The sequence below is a fragment of the Scomber japonicus genome, chromosome 19, assembly GCF_027409825.1.
Source record: "Scomber japonicus isolate fScoJap1 chromosome 19, fScoJap1.pri, whole genome shotgun sequence".
Classification (NCBI taxonomy): Eukaryota; Metazoa; Chordata; class Actinopteri; order Scombriformes; family Scombridae; genus Scomber; species Scomber japonicus.
Window position 1 is genome coordinate 13,159,074 of NC_070596.1, and position 19,176 is coordinate 13,178,249.

The following is a 19,176-nucleotide window of genomic DNA, read 5'->3' on the forward strand; positions in this document are numbered from 1 at the left end:
CGACAGTGACACAATATGAGTTTTACCACTTTAGACACTATTCTTTCAAAAAGATACAGTATGGATAAGCATCAAAGATAGTCAGTGTACTGCTCAAAGGCACTGTAGCTTAAAGGCCTTAACCTATGATAACAGGTTGGTTCCTATTTACTATGACATATTTTACTTCTACGAGACACACTTGCACCACTGTATGTGTTTCAAATGTGGGGAAAGAGTAAAGCAGCAGTGCACTGACTACCCGGAGAAAAAATGTTAAAATATCACAAGACAATTTTAAATGCCAAATTATTTATTCCCATTAAAGCAACAATATCTGTAAACATCTAGAAAGGGGAAAAAACACAGGAAACTTGAATTTAGGGAATTACCTGACCTGCACCACTCTGTTGACAACACCAAGAATGGCTACACTGTGAATAGATTATACATTTAAAAGTGATGAACAACTGGAGGCTGGAGTAACTGTTTGTTAAGCAAAGCAGATAATGTGTGTAGCTATTAAGGTGTTACAGCATATAATTATGTAATAGCAGTTTTTTTTCTCTACTTTTTGCCATGCACAGTTAGGCCACTCTCCACTTTTGTAGTAATTAATCACTTCCAATTTTATTTACCATGACAGAGATATGTTATGTGGGTATTTAATCAGTGTTACATGTAATACTATATTAATTTTCTTGGATTTTTAGGGCATTTCTGCTTTGTTGGATGATTTATGGTGGAGATACACAGTAGAATGGATCAGGAAAGCAGCATGTGGTGGCTGGATAGGAACCAAGGGCATTGTGGTTAAGTGGTGGGTGTTCAGCCAACTGAGCCACCAGGATACCCTGAGGTAATCTTATTTTGACTAGAAGTAATTTAAATAGATTGTCATATCGCCATCTGGTGTGTGAGTGAGATACTTGCATCAGTGCTGCTGCCTGATGCAGTCAGCCATGGATGGCCAAATATTGACCTACCACTAATCCGATTTTTTTTTAAAGAAAAAACAAGAAAGAAACTCAATCTTTTCAAGCCTATCAAGGTACTCTTGTTCGACATAAGTGTTTCAGTTTGAGTGGGATTTAGTGAGAATATCCTGTCAGGCTGCTGTAATCCAGCCCCAACTACTCAAGAGTGAAATTATTATTATTTTACTATACTCACGGTTTTTATGTTATTTTATGCCTCCCAAAACATCTTTAACCACAGCAGATACAGTAGCATCCAGCATATCATTTGTATGTTTTGAGATTAAGAAAATTAACAGTGTTTAACAATCTAAATAAGGAGACTGGGACATTAATGCTCTACATATACACACATATATATATATATATATATATATATATATATATATGCATATGCATTTCATTATGCATTATGTATGTTTTTGCTGATACAGATAATGACAACATCCCTACCTTACAGGCAGTGCCCCCTTTGTCCCAAAATGACTCTATTCCCTTCCCGTCACATCATAAACTGGCAGTGAAGGCAGAAGCAACAAAACTGTGTGCGTGTGTGCACATGTGTGCCGGTGGATAACGGTGTGTGTGTTGTGGGGGGGGGGGGGGGTTGCAAGAGCATTTCCAATCTGCAGCTTTAATAGTTTAGCCTAGTCTGTACCCAGCTGTGGCTGGCTGGAAGTCTCACCCTTAACAGTGAGAGCACTAACAGCTACAGAAGCTTCATGGCACGCACACACACCCACACACACAAACACACACGCTACCCCATCCCTGCATGTGTTAACACTTCCTCCCTCTGCTCTTTCTTCCAGTCAGGCTTTAAAAATCCCCCCTCCCTCTTTTTCCCCTCTCTGTCTCCGTCATACATAGACATGTGCACGCCCCATTCAACTGACCAAAAACGTCACACATGCAGAAAACGGACATGCGTGGCTGCTTTCATATAAATTGGCTGTGTAAATCTGTTGAGCAGTGATGTGTAAATCATCACATCATAGATTAGCGTTTTTTTTCTCTCCTCCCAAATGCTATTCCCAAACAGAGCAAACAGAAAGAAGATGATTTACTGTTTTTGCCGACAGAGGCGATGATCCATACATCTCTCCATTCCACATTTATATGGACCTCTTGATAATGTCTCTCACTGAGCCACTAATGCTTCTCAATCATTTGCTTCTCCTCGGTATTAGTAATTGCAACTTTCCTCCAGCATCTAGAATTTAGATTAACATGTTCCTGGACAGACCTCGCGTACAAGCATCCCCTTGCTCTCTTCACCTCTTCTAAATCCCTGACCAGAGGACTCAAATTAAATCAGCTCCGTGGTTTTAGAGAGGTTACATCAGCAGCGGGGAATAGCCGGTCGCCCTTCGACACTGGGGTGGTGGCACAGGACGGAGGAGAGGACAGAAAGAAAGAGACACTAAGTGTGCGTGAGAGAGAAGAGAAAGCAGAACGCAGGCTCTGTTCCACTCTGTTGCTTAGCAACACTTGCTTGCTGCCTGTTCCCATCCTTGCCGTCGATGCATTACTCTCGCAGTGAATTGGTTTTTAGGCATGACATGAAGCCCTGTGAGACCCGGGGCGTTCGGGAACAGATGGAAGCTGGATTGGGCAGAAATATGCCATAACCCCTTTAAATACGTAAACGGATGAAGGCAACAAGTCATTTAACCACTTAAAGATATACTATGCAGGATTTTCCTAAAAATACAATAGAGTCATACAAAAGTAATCCTTCTGAATCATCACTTATGACCCACTAGAAGTGAGTGCCCTCAGCCTGTATCTTCTTATTGTGCTGTTTTAGGACACTTCTGGGTATCAACCTTTGGGCAGTGGGTGTGTAGCCCCCAGCAAATAACCAAACACAGGGTTTGAGGTCGGGACATGTCGCGTAGTGACCAGGTTGTATCTCTGTCTCTGTCTCCCTCCTCTGCTCCACTCTACTCTCTGTCTCTGTGTCATGGATGTATAAAGAGCTGCAGGTCTCTGTGTCTGTTTGACTGAGTGCAGGATTAAGCTACACAGATGCAGAGCATAGCAGCCACAGGGGACAGGATGAAGCTCTGCATTCACACAAAATCCGGCAATGCGGCACCTTTCCCCGAGGTTGTGCAGAGGTGTGTGAAGGTGGGGCTGTGTTTATTTGTGCTTTAGAGTAGTGGTTCCCAAACTTTTTCTTGAGGGACCCATATTTTTACCATTGTAAACTTTGGTGCTAATTTTCATCATTATGAGTCTGCCCATATTTTGCATGGATTGCACTGATAAATTAATAAATGACTCTTCTTGGCTTTTTACTCATGAAGCTCCTATTGCACTTACAGCGTCTCCCTGATGCTTCCCATTTCTCCATCAGCTCCCTATTTACGTTGCTAGCTAATCTCTTTGTATACTGCAGGAGGGATGTTCACATTACACGCCCTTATCCTCGCAATATATTTAACACATTAAAACAGCCCATTATTACACCCTTGTAATCAAAAGGCCTTCGCGACCCCCAGTGGATCTTTGGCACCGCGCCCAACCGGTTGGAAACCACTGCTTTACAGCACAAGCACTCTGAAACAATCAGAAGATAACATTCACAACTTTCTTCTCAAACGCTGCTCTCTATCTTGGCCAATTTTGAATGCCGTGTTTACAAACACCAACCGAAAAAATCCTGCATAATATACCTTTAAACACACTGCTACCTTCAGAACATGTCACTGACACTGAAATGTGTATTCAGAAGTGTTGCTGTCCTCTTCTGGCCATACTTGTAAAAGGTTGGAAGTGAAATAAAGGGCGCACATAATCAAAGATTTGGGATGGTTTTAACATTTTCTGTACACCTGACGACACAACAGCCGTAACGCTGATCTCATGCGACAATGAATCAGCCCACAGAAATGAGGTCTTGTCTCTGCTTGACTGGTGCAGTCTCTTGGAATTTTTGGAACAACTTGGCACTGAACGTCTCCAAAACTAAGGAGCTGGTGGACAGATGGTAAAGCCTCCTGCCACTGACCATCAATGGCCTGGAGGTGGAGTGGACAGCCTTAAGTTTCTGAGAACAACATTCTCCTCCTCTCCAGCTCGATCTACGTCATCAAATAAGCCCAGTTAAGACTCCTTTTTTCCTGCACCAGCTTCAGGGAATGCTGCAGTTTTACAGAGCTGCCATAGAAAGTGTTTTCTATATCTGTGTGCTATGACAGCTCCACAGCTCAGCAGAGGAAGCAGCTGGACAGAATTGTTTGCTCCACCTCAAAAATCATCAGCTTCAGAACGCCCATCCCTGACATCCATGAGATGCCCATTCAGCGCAAAGGTCTAAAAATACTACAGGACTCCACGCACCCTGCCCCCCTTTTAATGACTCCCCTTAGGAAAAAGTCTCAGGGCCTCAAAACTAAGACATCCTTTTCATCAAAAGTACTTTCTGCAGAACCATCCATTTACTAAATGGCTCCCCAATTCAGCATCAGTACTTTACAAAGGCAAAGCATTAACTTTTTACTGTATTTTAAAGCACCTTAAATGTGTGTATATTACTACGTAGAAAATAAGCTGAAATATTAAAAAATATATATTTAGGATTTCTCATTTCACTTCACTGAGCCATTTTGTTTTGGCCAGGAGACTTGGCCTTAAAAAAACATTGGTTGGACATTTTTACATCTGTTAGATTCAGGTGAGGTAAAAGATTATTGAAAAAACAAGGGTTTTATATTCAGAAACACAAAACTCTACCTTACAAATGTTAAGACAGGAGAACATGAATGTGCACGGCACAGCTTGAATAAGATTAAGCATCTTTCAGCAACAGTGGTAAGCATACTGGACAGTAAGGGTAGCTTAGGTTAGGAAACTGAAAAATGAACTCCTTGTTCTGCTTCATACAAATACAGCCAAATGACCTCATCAGTAATAAGACATTCAATGAGATGTGATTCCCACTTAGGCTACAGGCAAACATTTTAAATTCTTTGAATGCTAGAAATTAAGTAGCCCTCGGGTGCAAATTGTTTTACATATATAATAAAACATGTTATTTTACTTATTCAGTTTTAAAATGTGCATCAAAATTAATGGTACTGAATATTCCAACTTATGTGTTGTAAAAAAAAAAAAAAAAAAGTATCAGAGAACAAACTGTAGAGACAGAAGCTCTGACAGATGAGAGGTGAGTGGAGGAAGGTTCATAACTCTAAAAACTGTTATCTAACGTAAGGTCATAATGATGTGTAATGAAGATATATCAGATTAGGGTGAGCAGATGTGCTTTTTCTAAGGACAGTCCATGAATGTGGTGCTTTGTTCTCGGACTTCTTCCTCTCCTGTGGGATATTAACAGAGAAGGTCCATCGCAGTACCAAGATCATTTTACCAAGGCTCATAGAATGCAGCCTTGTATCTACATTATTATAAGAACACTGTGTGTGGATATCATAATTCATAATTAAATTTAAGGCCTTCTACCATGTATTACTTACACATTATTATTACTGCATCAACCATGCAATTGTATTATGAATCAAAGCAATTCACGACTGAGATTCACCCTAATTCCACACTAACCTTCATTTTACTGTATACCTTTGCACAGTGGCTTTGTTGCATTTATTTTGTATGTATATTTGTATATCATTGTATATATTCTGTTCATATTCTTTCATTTTGTTAGCCTTCAACAACCACAGATCCAATGAGAGTCTCACCACATACCTATCAAAGACTCAAAGGCACTTTCCTCAGCAAAGTTTATCTTAGCTATAGTAGCAGTAGTAGTAATATAGATGAGCATACCTTGCCCTTGTTGTGAAGGTGGTGATGGTGTACGTTCCTGGCAGCGATCATAGCCAGCTGTCTCTGGATCCACTGTAACTCCATCTGAGACTGCCTCAGCAGCTCCTCCACATTAGCACCAGACATGTGATCCCGCATTATCACCTGCAAAAGCCACACAATCAGTGATTACACACACTACAAAACTTCACTCTGTCCTCACACCTGTCCTCACACTTCCACGCAAGCATACACACTGAACCCCCCACACACAAAGCAAAAACAAAATATACAACTAAATGTGTTGATTATAAATGTATAAGCAGATGTATACACAGAAAAACATTCATAGAATACAATCTGACAAGTATTGAAATGCAGGGGTGCCACCAGAGATTTTGGGCCCCATGAAAAAATATCACATTGGGTCAACTATTGCTGTAACCACACCGCAATCGACCCATTCAAAGCTTTAAATTACTCTAACTGTGCAGGCTTGCAACTCTCTTGTAGTCTAAAACTAATGGTACGGTATTAATTGGAACTGAGCTGTGAAAATATAACACTGTGCAGACAAGTAGAATTCATTATTTGACGCAAGGCACACAGATGTTGTGGAAATTCTAATATCTGTCAGCTAACTTGTTATTTAATCTGACAGACAGTGCTTTTCAATGGCAAAGGATTAGGGCTGAAAAATCCCCAAAAAAATAAAACCTGAGATTTCAGGAATAAAGTTGAAATGTTCTGAGATTGGAGTTGTAAAATGAAGTAAAAGATAAATAAAAATAAATAAAGTGAACTAAAAAGGAAACATTGTTTGTCTTTCATGACAAAATTGTAATTTAACATAAAAAGAATTAATCTTAAGGAAATAAGTTGTTATATTTTGAGTAAAAAAGTGCAGTGACCAAAGTGACCAGGAGGTTTAATTCTATTGTAATCACGTAATATAAGTTTTTATTGTAGAAATATGACTGTCTCACATAATATTACATAATATTGTTCCTCAGAATGTCAAAATATTATCTTATCTAAGATTTTTTCCCCTCACTGTGTCATTAATACTCCATTGTGATACAAAACACCATGTTGGGCTGTTAGTGTAATCTGCAGGCTTTGGATGGTTAATTTTTGCCACAAAAGGAAGTTGGTAAATTAGTAGTAGTTTAGTTTAATTAGTACATTGTAAACAAAATATTCTATTAATGTCTATTGATTATTAGTGATGACAGGTTGATAAAAAAATAACTGTAGTGCACATGTAGTTTTTATATGATTAATGTTCCATTCAAGTAACATTTTTACATGTGAATTTCAATTTTTTTTTTAATGAAACCCAGAGCAATATATACCAAATCCATTAGCTGACAAAGCTTTAATTAGTCAGTAGTAGTCGATCATAGGTTTCAATAAAATGTGCGTTTATATTATTAACACAAATAATAATTTAAAGTAATAATATAACACACTAAGTTGACCTGAAACAAATCTATGTCTGCAGTTGCACAGTTTGCTATATAAAAATTAAATAAACACTTAATAATTGCAATGAAAGAACAAAGACTACAGATGACATATTCCATGCACACAGCACTAATGAATCTAGCAAAGAGCTTGTTGACACTTACTGTACAATTCCTTCATCTTCTTTCACAAAGTCACATGACGTGTTTGTAACTTTGAAGTTCTCTTTTGGGTACATAATCAATCCCTGACAGCAAAAACAACCACATACTTATACTGTTCACTACTGTTCCTATTTAACATTGTTGCCCCATGCTTCAGTTCATCTGTGTGTATTTGTAGGTGCTGACTGGCATGATTGATACATGTGTGTACCAACGTGAACGTGTATGCGTGTGTCCAGTGAGAGAGGGAGAGGGAGAGGGAGAGACAGACAGAGAGAGAGAGAGAGAGAGAGAGAGAGAGAGAGAGAGAGAGAGAGAGAGAGAGAGACAGAAAGAGAGAGAGAGAGCTCCACTCAGTTACATAAGAGAGGATTACTGTAACACACCAACACAATGACGGGGGTGATGGTGGGTTGGTGTTGAAAAAAACATCAGCTTTTATCAGTCGATGCTAAATCCCCATCTATGTTGTCCTGCTTTGTACCTTTGTGCGCACATACATAACAAATGCTCACACACACACACACACACACACACACACACACAGACAGGAGTGATGTATTCAAGGTAACTACAATACAGGACACTAACACGTGGAAGGTTAAGAGGGTTAATGCTGCTTGTACTTCAGGAGATTTGACTCATCTGACTCTGCTGCTGCATCATAATAAATACTCAAACAGCTGACTTATCTGTTTTCCTCAAAATTCAGATTTCTGCAAATTTTTATAATAAAAACTGCCAAACTAATTTTTTAAATGAGTCATTTTTATTAGTGATACTCAAAAAGTGACCTGCTGTTGATATAAGTTGAAATAAGTCAAAGAAGGAATAATAATATGTTTTCATGTTTGCTTTTTTCACAGAGGTAAGAAAAACACCTGCAGAATTAATCAGCTTCCGTCTTCTCCTGACTCTCTTTAAGCCTGAGCCAAATGCTCAAACAGCCTCTTTGTGCTGACTCACCTTGTACAGCTTCTGTTTCCTTGCAGGGGGACTATGGAGGATGAAGATAGACACAACAACAGCTACAACGACATCACACAAGGTTCAGGACACCTAATGCAGGAGATTTATGCAAATATGTCCAGTCCTGCCAAGCCCTCTATGAACCTACAGTGCTGCCAAAGCATCTCTCTCACAGTTATCTAAGTGAGAGGAGAGAGCTGTGCCAAAGTCATTATACAGTCCTGGATGGGGTTTCTCATTTGCTACCTATTAAAAAAATCCATCAACCTATTAGCAAGAAAGAATGTCATGATGTCACTACTTTATTGTTAAGTATATCTCTTTCTGAAGATGTTTCACCAGTGGACAATATTACTGTAACTACATGTCAACTCAGCTGGATTTAACAGAGTTGTATTTGAGAGTTTTAGCAAGTGGGAAGAGTTTTGTAAAAATGCAAAGTGTATATTCTCTAAAAGGACCAAAAAATACACCTCAATGAAAAATTGAAAAATTAAATATAAAATAAATGTTCATGAATATTGTTAAAAATCCCCTCCTGTCATGTTTTAAGACATATTTTAAAAAAAAGACTGCTTGGAATAATAAAATTGTCTAATAAAGTTTTTCCTATCACCCGGTTAAAAATCCTTAAAATGACCTCTCCTCCTTCATTCCTTCATCAAAAAAAAAAAAAATGTAACTGCTGGATGTGAACTGGATGTTTCAAGCTTCCACATCACACTGGTGTGAACTGCACGCTGGACCACGATTGGTTAAAAACTAGTTGTGATGTCACGAATAATGCACATCATGTGAATCATGCACGTGAGCATCAAGAAACTTTCTGCAAATAAACGTGTGAAACTTTGCACATACTCTTCAGAGTGAAGCTCAAACATCCAACTAAACAAACACATTTTTGACTGGAGACTTGGATTGGGACTTTAACATGCATACAGCTCAATATTATTAGGTCACAAATATCACTTAAAAAAAGATAATTACCCATCAAACTGATGTTCTTCAGTTTCTCTCATCGTCTCGACAGTGATCCTATATTTACCAGCTTCTCACCTTCTGTATTTTGGCAGATTCTGATGCCATGTGCCCGGCTTGTAATCCTCCAAAAAAAAAAAAAAGCCTAACAATTTTTAAAAAGAGAAAAACACAGCTTACAGGCAAGAACTGCTGGGATGCTGTACACCACTGCACTGCGTAAAGATGGCTCCAAATGTGTTGAGCTGCTTAGCGAGTCTGGCTGTCTGTAAATACATTTTTGGATAGCTTCTCCCTGCTATGACTTGCTCTTTTGAAACAGAAGTCAGATGATTCAGATTTTTCTCTCACTGCGTTCTTGTATCCGAGCCTGCCTGCTGTGTGACCATATGGCACATTTTATAAGAGGATGAAATATGAACAGAAGATGGAAAAAGAGCATTTAAGGCTAACCTCTCACCTGTAAACAGGAAATGAGGGGATAAACTGACCTTATGTTGTCGTGATTCTTTACGGCTGCATGGTAGCAACACAACTTGATCTGAGAGGCATGAGCACTTAAAGCAGGATTATTTGAATTTATGACCATGGCCTTTTCACCTCTTTTAGCTAACTTGTAATCAAACATCAACCTGCTCACAAATCCAGCAGACACCTAGCAACACTGGCATTCACATGCATTTTGCCACCTGATGAATGTAGAGTCCAATATTCAATCTCCTGCTTGCTCTGCTTCAAAGAAGAAAACAAGTAGACACATTATTTCATTAGTATAGGACAGTAAGGCATAATTATGAGATAACCCTCACCCATGTTTTTTCTGACAAATGCACCCCTGTAGTTCTGGCTTCCACCAGATAAAAGCATTTAGCTTTTTGACTTTCTTCACAAACTAATTGGAGAGTTCAACTGTCAACTGTGCTGTTAGCGTCTGGGCAGCTAGTGTACAGGGGGTTTGGTGAGGCTTTATGCAGGAAACAGCTGCCAGCTGAGAGCAGATTGAACCATACAGTAAATGTGGCATAAAACCAAAAGAGGCTCAACAGTTTGTAATAAATCTGTGTTCATCATAACTGGCCTCAAATTCCCCTGAGAAAACCCTCTAAATTTCACATACACTATATTCCATTACAGATTTTATTTAACATAATAGGATTTAGTCAGGCTCCATAGAATATTTTTATTGATGTAAAATAGTCACACAAATACATAAGGACATTTAACAAGAGTTTGTATTGGTGCTGATTTCAAAATTTTTTTGTCCTGAAGTCTGTCTACATGCCAGTTTCAGGCCAAGTTGCTGTAAACCTTGACAGATGAACTGGTCCAAGACACTGTAACCCCCCCCCCCCCCCCCCCCCCACCCCAACCCCCAATATAAATGTAGTCCCTTGTTTTAATCCAGACAGAAGTGTTGTGCCAACACTCCCCCTTTTAACAATTGTGTGGCAGTTTCAAACTCCAGTGGGATGCTCTTGGTCTTGGTCTGCTTCAGGTCTCTCTCCATCAGCTGGGAACAAGAACATGGGACACAGAAACATTAATCAGGCTATTCAGATGTTTATGGAGATCAGGTCAGTTGAGTGTTGCTGCTTTTCTTTTAAACACACAGGCAGAGAGAGTTGAAAAGTGACACATCACCTCATACGTTGTTGTTTCCAGCACCTCACTAATGTCATCTTCCTGTTCTGACAGGGATGTGCTGATCAACATGGCAGCTTTGGACACATCTGGATGGTAATGCTTCTGCAGCGTCTGCAGGAAAGGAGAAGAAAATAATTACATTTTAAAATTAAATCAAATTATGTTCTGTTAATCTTGCTGTCCAACATGAGAAACATGTTGAGTGACACAAGTCATAGCTCATTTGTAGTCAGTGTGGATGGATGGATGATTCATTTGTGAATCCAAAGCATCATACACACCTTTATTTCCCACAAGCTACTCTCTAAAGCACAGCACTGAGCTGGATCCTCTTCATCCTTTAGATAGGGGTCCTCCAAAGGCTCTGCCATTGTGAAAAAAGACAAATACAGTATGTCTAAAAATGCTTCTTTGGATTTCTGAAATCAATTTAAAAAAAATTCTCACACAACTTTGTTTTTATCTCTCTTTATCAACTCATCTCTATTCAGAACAGGTTAAGCACACTACAGTGAAACTGAACTGGGTATGCAAACCCCTGACATTATGGATGGTTATAAACTAACTAAACTAAATGCTGAGAGATTCCAAACATAAATAGAGAAGTGACTTTACCATCCTCTGTGCTGGGCTTGTGAATAAGGACTCTGGAGGACGGGTGGCGACGGATCAGGTTGTAGATGAAGGGCAGCACTATGAGGAGCGCTGTCGGCGGTGCAGTGAGAGCTAAACGAGCCAGACGTTTAGCAAACGCAGCCACTAGATACACTGGTAAGTGACTGGAAGGGAACACAAACACGCATACAGCATACACATTACTAATGTATAGATGTTTCTTGAGTTTTTATGGTCATTGTGTTGAATAGTGGGAAACAAATTATTAGATCTTTCAACAATTTAAAAATCCTAAAACACACACTGTTTGAATCACAACACTGGCTGGTTAAACTGTGGCCAACAACTGCTGTTGCAGTAACACTGTGTGATGCTCTCAACCTCCATTTAGTTCAGTGGAGCTCAACAGTGACCAGCAATGAAAGGGTGTGGTCTGTAATGGGAATTTCAGCTGTGCACTTTTCAGAAAGCATCAATGGACTCACCTGGAGCTAAGAAAGATGTTGGCTAAGTGGAAAAAGCGTGCTCTGTACTTCACATGGAAAACAGAGGGCTCAAGCAGATTATACAACTTCTTGTAGAAATCAGGGTAATCTCTGCAGAAACACACACACAGAGCAAACAGTATACATGTCATAAACGTTTAACATTGTAGTTTAAAGATTCAGGATGTACTCTCATTTTGTGTCATAATTTCATCTATACATTACATCATTATTGTGACTATTTTAAATGGCCAAATGATTTAATTTTGCATATTGTACTCACAGATTGTGTTGATGTATGAGGACAAAAAGTCCATTGAGGGCCAGCAGGCTGATTGCCCCACCTATTCAATGAAAACATGATTACCATCACACTATCAAAAAATACAGTATGACATCACAGACCAGACATGTGAAGTGCCACTTTGGCGAAGCTGAATTACATGCCACATGTACAACTTACCAACTTCATAGGCAGCAGTCAAGAAGTCGATCATCAGTGTGGGTTTGCTCATGTGGGGCAAAATGGAGTCATGGAGGATTACCAAGACCTTTTTATACATGTTGCTTGGCAACTACAACAGAGAAATTAGAAATTAATGAGACAGAGCATAGTCTCGACAGCAGTGTCATAGCTGTGGAGAGACAAAACATTGGAAATCTTTTAAGAAAGATTAAGAAAACTGTATGTTAATCATTTTAATTTATTAATATACAGTATACAATTGATAATATACAATTTAATTTTATGCAATCACTAACTATGCTACCTTATATTTGAGAAAGCCGAGCCACATCTTCTCAAAGGCACGCTTGTGTTCCTGTGTTGAAGTAGAACATGCAACTCTTATTCGACAAACATTTACATTACAAGAATTACATGAGGACGTGATTAAAAAGATTCTACTTACACCCAGTTTTGCAGCTTTCCAGTCCTCGTGCTTAGCTAGGGAAAATATTGAATTGATTTAATGATGTACAGAAAATTAAACTTTGTGCAGAAAAATAAAAATGCCTTTTTTCCCTCCAAAGCAATGGTTCAGACACGGTATGATATCTTCAAAATAAGATCTCACCTTCCTGTTTGACCATAAAGTTGGTGAGCTCTGACTCCTGGCTTGGAATACTAATGTTGGACATGAGGCAGAACACATTGTTCTGATATATGGGTGCCACAGCCTGGGAGGAACAATACAAGACAACATTATTCATCCCAGAGTATTACTTACTCAACTGTAAAAACATAATCTTGTGTGACGATGAAAGTAATAAACAAGAGCTACAGCTAAGCAGAGTTCTCCTACCCCTTTGTATTTGTCCATGACTTTGCCCACATTCTCACGGATGGAGCTCATGACATAATAGCGTATATCCTCCATCTCCAGGAACTCCTGGAACCTGGAGATCAGCAGGGAGTTGTCTGTAGTTTTGGACAACAGTCCAACCACCACAGCCTGGCCATGAAATAAATAGAAATATCAGTGACAATTGATCCAAAAACATTTTTTAAAAACTGCCTTCTTTCTTGTCTTGGCTAATAGCTTGTAAATCCTACCAAGATGAGTTCTCTCGGGAAGCTGTAGTGTTCACTCCAGTCCAAGTCCTCGAGGGGATGCTGTCCTTCTACTGCAGCAAACTTCATCAAGCAGCACAGAGCACTTTCCTGTGTTTGGACAGTTATTAGAAAAAATAAAGTTAATTAAAACATTTTTTACTTCCCCTTGTCCCTCAAATCTGCATAATGGTTAATCACAGTTTTTTTTTTAGCTGCAAAACCTGAAAGATAACATCTAAATGTTGATTGGCATCAGTGGACCTGAGCAGGTGTGCCATGGAACAGGTTATGATATAATTAATATTAAAAATTCCTTTCATGGCAGAAATTATAATGAACCAAATTACTGGGGCTGACACTAACGATTATTTTTTATTAGAAAATGGAAAACAACAATTTTGAAAATGGAAGTCAGAGCATATTTGACATTTTTGCTTGAAAAATCACTTAAGCAATTTATCCATTATCAATACAGCTGCTGATTGATTTTCCATCTATCAGTTAGTCAATTAATCTATTAATGATTGCAGCTCTAATTTGGTAATTTATCAAGGCCAAAGAGAGCCATGTCTTGTTCTCAAAGATATTTGGTAGATGCAAAGAATTGAAATACAGTATGAAGCTGCACCACAGTTTGTTACATCAGCGTATTCTCACCTGTCACACGTGAGCAACATCACTTTTCAGTCAACTCACCTTGACTCCATGAAGCTCATGGCTGAGGTGTTCAAGCAGCATCTCCACACAACTGTTGTAACGGTGTCGCATGAAAATGCTGTACTTCTCTTCAGCGCTGTGTCCACCTGAGCAAGAGAAGAGACAAAAAGACTGAGGAGTTCATCTTATGTACCACCAAGTGAGACCCCAGAGGAGCTTAAACAGTTTGTGCTATATAATGTATTAAATCACAGCTGAAATCATTGAAATTATTGCCATTGCTATTATATCATTGTTATTATGAGTGTGTAATGTGTAATAGAAACATTGTTATGATTATAATTATCACATTATCACTCACATTTTCAGCTCAATATTTCATACAAATTGCAGGTACAGCAGTGCTACTATGCAATGACTAGGGTTCATTATAATGGATTATCTGCCTTTACTCACCACTCAGCACCTCTTCCTCTCCAGGCAGTTTCCCTTTAAACAGGTCTTTTCTCTCCAACAAGGCGCTGAACAATGTGCTGCACGCATTGACAGCACTGACAACATCCTTCTCCTTTTCTGACTGCACATACAAACATTAGGAAGACAAGCAAATGCATAGTAAGAAAGACAGCTTCCTTGGTAACCATTAAGCTAGCTCAGCAGCATGTTTAACTCAAACTAATAAGTACATTGTGTATATCTACCTGAAGGAACTCGAGGATGTCAAAAACATCGTTGGCATGTTTTCTGCTCTCAAGTATACTCTCGACTTTGCTGTTTAGGTTGATTTTAGCTCTTTTTGCACTTTCTTCTGTTGTTTTTCCAGAACTCACGTTGCGTTTCTTGGCCGGCGCCATGATTACTGAGTGATGCTGCGTTCACAGTCACATCTCAATATTAGGAAAAGGGAGAACACTATAAGATCTTTGAACGAATTTAGAATCAGGCATAAATTATTTATAAATGCATATTTTACATTGCAGCATAAGGTTGTATATGGTATGATTTGATTATTATGTTATCTTTCACTGCAGTATGGTAATCATACTTGAGGTGGGAGTCCTACTTTACTATTAACCAAAAGGTTCATGAATGCGCCATTAGTACCAACCTGCTATTTCGCCTCCTAGCGACCGGAGGGTGAAGTTACAGCTTGTAAATTATCACTGGTGACAAATGTAATGAACTGAAACGTGAATTATTTAAAGTTATCAATAACTGTAGCACACAATTAAACAGATTTTCACTTCGTGGGGAAAAAATGCTTCACCGGGTCTGTTATAAAATCTTAAATGTTGATTTCTCTAGTCAGAGACTTGAAGATTATTCAAAGTTATTTGAGTAAATTTGTGCGAGACATAGATGAAGGGATTTGTGAAAGACTATAATTTTCCACAAAGTGTATGAATGGGCAATGCAATTTTGAAGATTACTATATTTGCCCTCAAGCTCTTATAATGGAGTAATGCAGGGTGCAATTACCTGACAACCAATAAGGACATGACAGTGACTCCTTTGCATGAATAATTCAATTCAAAAGGTAGACCTGAAAAAAAAAAACCCAAACCTCTGCTTAAGAATGACCTAACAATGACAAAGACCAAAACAGCCAAACTATCAGTACTGTTGGGTAGGACTGGTACAAAAACCATCATCCTCAAACAAACCAGATAGAAATCCATATTTATTACAGGGTGAAATTAGCACATAGATCATAAACCAGAGTATTAGTACAAAATAATGAACAGAGAGGCTTTTATTTTGTTATTTGTATTTAATAACATATGTATAAGAGAAACAATTCCACAAAAAGAAGTCAAATTTAAAAGATTTTCTTCCGCACCCAAAAAGAAAGATAATTCCAGGCAAATAAGAGAAAGTTTGTTGAGAAAATGCCTCTTCTTTGAGCAGACAGGGTGGCCTAATCAGAGTCATTTCCTACATCTGCATTGTCCTGGGGAAACAAAAAGACGGCAATAATGAATAACAATGAAGAAACAAAATAAGAAAATGAGTTTTTAAAGTCTAACATCAGTGTGTCATGAAAATTGTTACTCTACTCTGACTTTTCAGATACCTGTTTCTGGTCCTTATCATCTTGTGTTTTAGTAGCTGTGGCTTGAAAGTCATGGATTGGGAGTGTGGACATCCAGCTGACCATAGAGCCCTCCTGACACTCTGTCTCAACAATGGTGGGGTAAATTTGAGCCTCTTTAAATGCCTTGATCTTCTCCTCTTCTTTGTCCCATTCCAGGACCTCATGTAGCCCGTCCCCTCCAAATCGTTTGTTATACCTGTCAAAGTGAACCTTTTCCAGGACCAACCCAAGTCCCGGAGCTTTGGGCACATCCACCTTTTCTTGTCCCCAGCTGCGCTCGATCACTTCCTCTGTCACATAGCCCTTGGTGACCGCAATCACCAGACCAATCATCTTGCGGATCTGGTGCAGCATGAAGCTCTGACCTCGCACAGTGATCACCGCAAACTCAGTATTGCTGCGTATAAAAGGGTCTCCACAGGACATCTCTGTGATATAGCGGCGGGCACTGGGGTCAGTCGGAGCCTTCTGAGAGGTGAAGTTGTGGAAGTTATGAGTGCCTTTGTAGAGAGAGAACACACGGTTGACCTTTTGAAGGGTCTCTGGCTCCAGGCGAAAGGCTGATATATTCCCTGTATCATAGTCTTTTGGGGAAAAGGCCACGGTTGGAAGCATGTAGCAGTATGTACGAGCGTCACAGTTGTTTTTAGAATTGAAACCTTGGGTCACTCGTTTCAGACCTGTGGGTGCAAACATAATACATTCAATCTCTGAATACCAAGGCCTTTCTCATTCTTTGGTCAGCTCATTAAAACTGGATAATGAGAACAAGCAAGTGTCAACATCAGTTTAACTACAAAATGAAGGCAGATTTTCTCCAGATATTTGGGACCAATGTCTCACCTAGAACCCTGACCTGCTCTGGCAGATGCTCGTTGATTTTTTCAGTGATGTCTTCAATCAAGCGCACCTTTAGAGACACCACTTGACCAGCTGCAGACACACCCTGATCAAAAGCAAATAAACACACACCAACACAGTTTGTTATAATCACATACTAGAAATAATGATGTGTTCTACTGTGACCCATTAAAATATGATATAACAGTTTATTACCCACCCACACCCATTTTATTATTAAATGCAATATTTAACAACATAATCGCTCAACCCTCAGCTTAAGTGTTGCATTCAGCAGTAACAACATAGAAATGCAGAGAGACATTACACTGACATACAGGCGGAATTACAAACATTTTATTGTAGATAATAACCATGTGAAATTAACTCCTATTCTACTAAATTCATAAATCCATACCTTGTCTGTTCTGGCACATCTTTGGAAAGACATCTTCTTCATGTCATCTCCATGGTTTTCAGGAATGCAACCCGATTTAACAAGTGCAGTGACCAGTTCATCCTCAATGGTCCTAAACTGAGAGGTGCCAGGATTTCTCTGAAACACAGAAAACATTTCATTTGAGCACAGACATACAGCTAATATTATAATGTGCTGAGAAGGGTTTAAACCAGCTACATTATGTGCTATACCTGCATGCCATAGTATCCCTTTCCACAGTATGCCATAAGGAGGACTACTTTCTTCTTGGGATATTTCCTTTCATCCTCAGCATGTTCCCCTTCTGTTTTTATTCTTTTCGTGGTGTGTTCCTTCTCAGCAGAGCTTTCATTTTCCTCATTAGCTCTTTTCAGCAGCTTGGCTGTCTGCTCATCTTTAGATCCTTCACTCATCATGCAAAAGAACTTATAAAGTCCACCTGTGAAGACAGCGCGAATATCATGTTATTGCAATTAATCATTTAATATTACACTAAAATTACACCCAGACATACCACCTCTGTGTTTGATAGACATTCAGCATATTACGTCCTTTAAGATCAATGTGAATAACAGAAGACTCTGATACATTTTGCACACATTCAAACAAACCTACCGTTTCTCTCTGCAGTCACTCTGTGGTTTACTAAGGCACTCAACAGTGGTCGGATTTTAAACATGTCACACTATGTTAAGCCATCATGAAACTATCGCGCAGATACAGGATGAGAACTACCATATGAGCTCAACTAAGGAAGCTAACGCGCAACAGCGCAGGATGTACAGACAAAAAACAACTTAAATGAATCCGTGGAGGACTTATACAGTGTGCTGAGCAAATGTGTTGTTGATTAAAGGAGTAAATGTTATGACTGTCCTCATAAATAATTATTAATGTAGCGCAAAGTGCAGCTGTGTCTATCTATAGAGCAGTAGCTGCGGCTACAGTCAGACACACATGGCTACAGGTTAACTTTGACCCTTGGTGGAAATATCGCGCGACTTGTCTCGTTCTCTCGTTTCCTACGTCAGCAGTTTTTGTACTATTTAATGAAAAAAAATGAATTGGATTTGCTTGGCTGTTGCCTTATAATGCACTTCAACATAAAATTTGACCATACTAATTATCTGATTGACAAGTTCATGAATATTTATGTTTCTTGCACAGCATAGTCTCATCTCTCTGAAGCTCTCAACTCTGCAAGCCTGGTCTTTTTAACCTCAAAGACAACATCTGCTATTATAACTTAGAGACTCATACTGCAGAATATCTTATTCATTTTATTACTCTGTATGTCACATTTTTATTCATAAACATACATTCTCAAAAACATTACCTACATTTGCACCTGTCCTCCTAGAATTGAACTCTTTATTAAAATCACCTAAGCTAGTGAATAATTAAAAAGAAGCAAAAAATAATAAACTACTACGAAAAACTATTCCCTGAAACCTCTGACTAACATAGCCTATATATGAACCCCTAGATTTTCTTAAAAATGTATTTATTTACTTTTATTTTAGTCGTTTATATTAT

General features: G+C 38.9%; 3 protein-coding genes across 3 annotated transcripts in view; all 3 read right to left on the bottom strand.

The window, feature by feature from the left end:
• rimbp2a (RIMS binding protein 2a) overlaps positions 1-9,418 on the bottom strand; it is a 63,848-nt gene extending 54,430 nt beyond the window's left edge. Inside the window, 4 exon segments of the mRNA XM_053339463.1 lie at positions 5,754-5,897; positions 8,330-8,391; positions 8,506-8,578; positions 9,389-9,418. Coding sequence (XP_053195438.1) covers positions 5,754-5,897; positions 8,330-8,391; positions 8,506-8,578; positions 9,389-9,418 — 309 coding nt within the window.
• Positions 9,419-10,687: 1,269 nt separating this feature from the next.
• noc4l (nucleolar complex associated 4 homolog) lies at positions 10,688-15,120 on the bottom strand. Its single transcript, XM_053340188.1, has 15 exons — positions 14,968-15,120; positions 14,723-14,843; positions 14,306-14,412; positions 13,610-13,717; positions 13,359-13,508; positions 13,131-13,233; positions 12,966-13,000; positions 12,825-12,875; positions 12,518-12,629; positions 12,338-12,398; positions 12,055-12,165; positions 11,570-11,733; positions 11,236-11,318; positions 10,952-11,065; positions 10,688-10,820 (listed from the first exon to the last, which is right to left on the bottom strand). The coding sequence occupies exons 1-15, from the start codon at positions 15,118-15,120 to the stop codon at positions 10,707-10,709; spliced, it is 1,587 nt and encodes a 528-aa protein (XP_053196163.1). The 3' UTR covers positions 10,688-10,706.
• A 917-nt stretch (positions 15,121-16,037) lies between these two features.
• On the bottom strand, positions 16,038-18,558 carry pus1 (pseudouridine synthase 1). The gene is made up of 6 exons (XM_053340187.1): positions 18,256-18,558; positions 17,853-18,079; positions 17,620-17,757; positions 17,205-17,307; positions 16,341-17,041; positions 16,038-16,217 (listed from the first exon to the last, which is right to left on the bottom strand). Exons 1-6 carry the CDS (start codon positions 18,317-18,319, stop codon positions 16,185-16,187), a joined length of 1,266 nt encoding a protein of 421 aa, XP_053196162.1. The 5' UTR covers positions 18,320-18,558; the 3' UTR covers positions 16,038-16,184.
• Between the last annotated feature and the right edge of the window lie 618 nt (positions 18,559-19,176).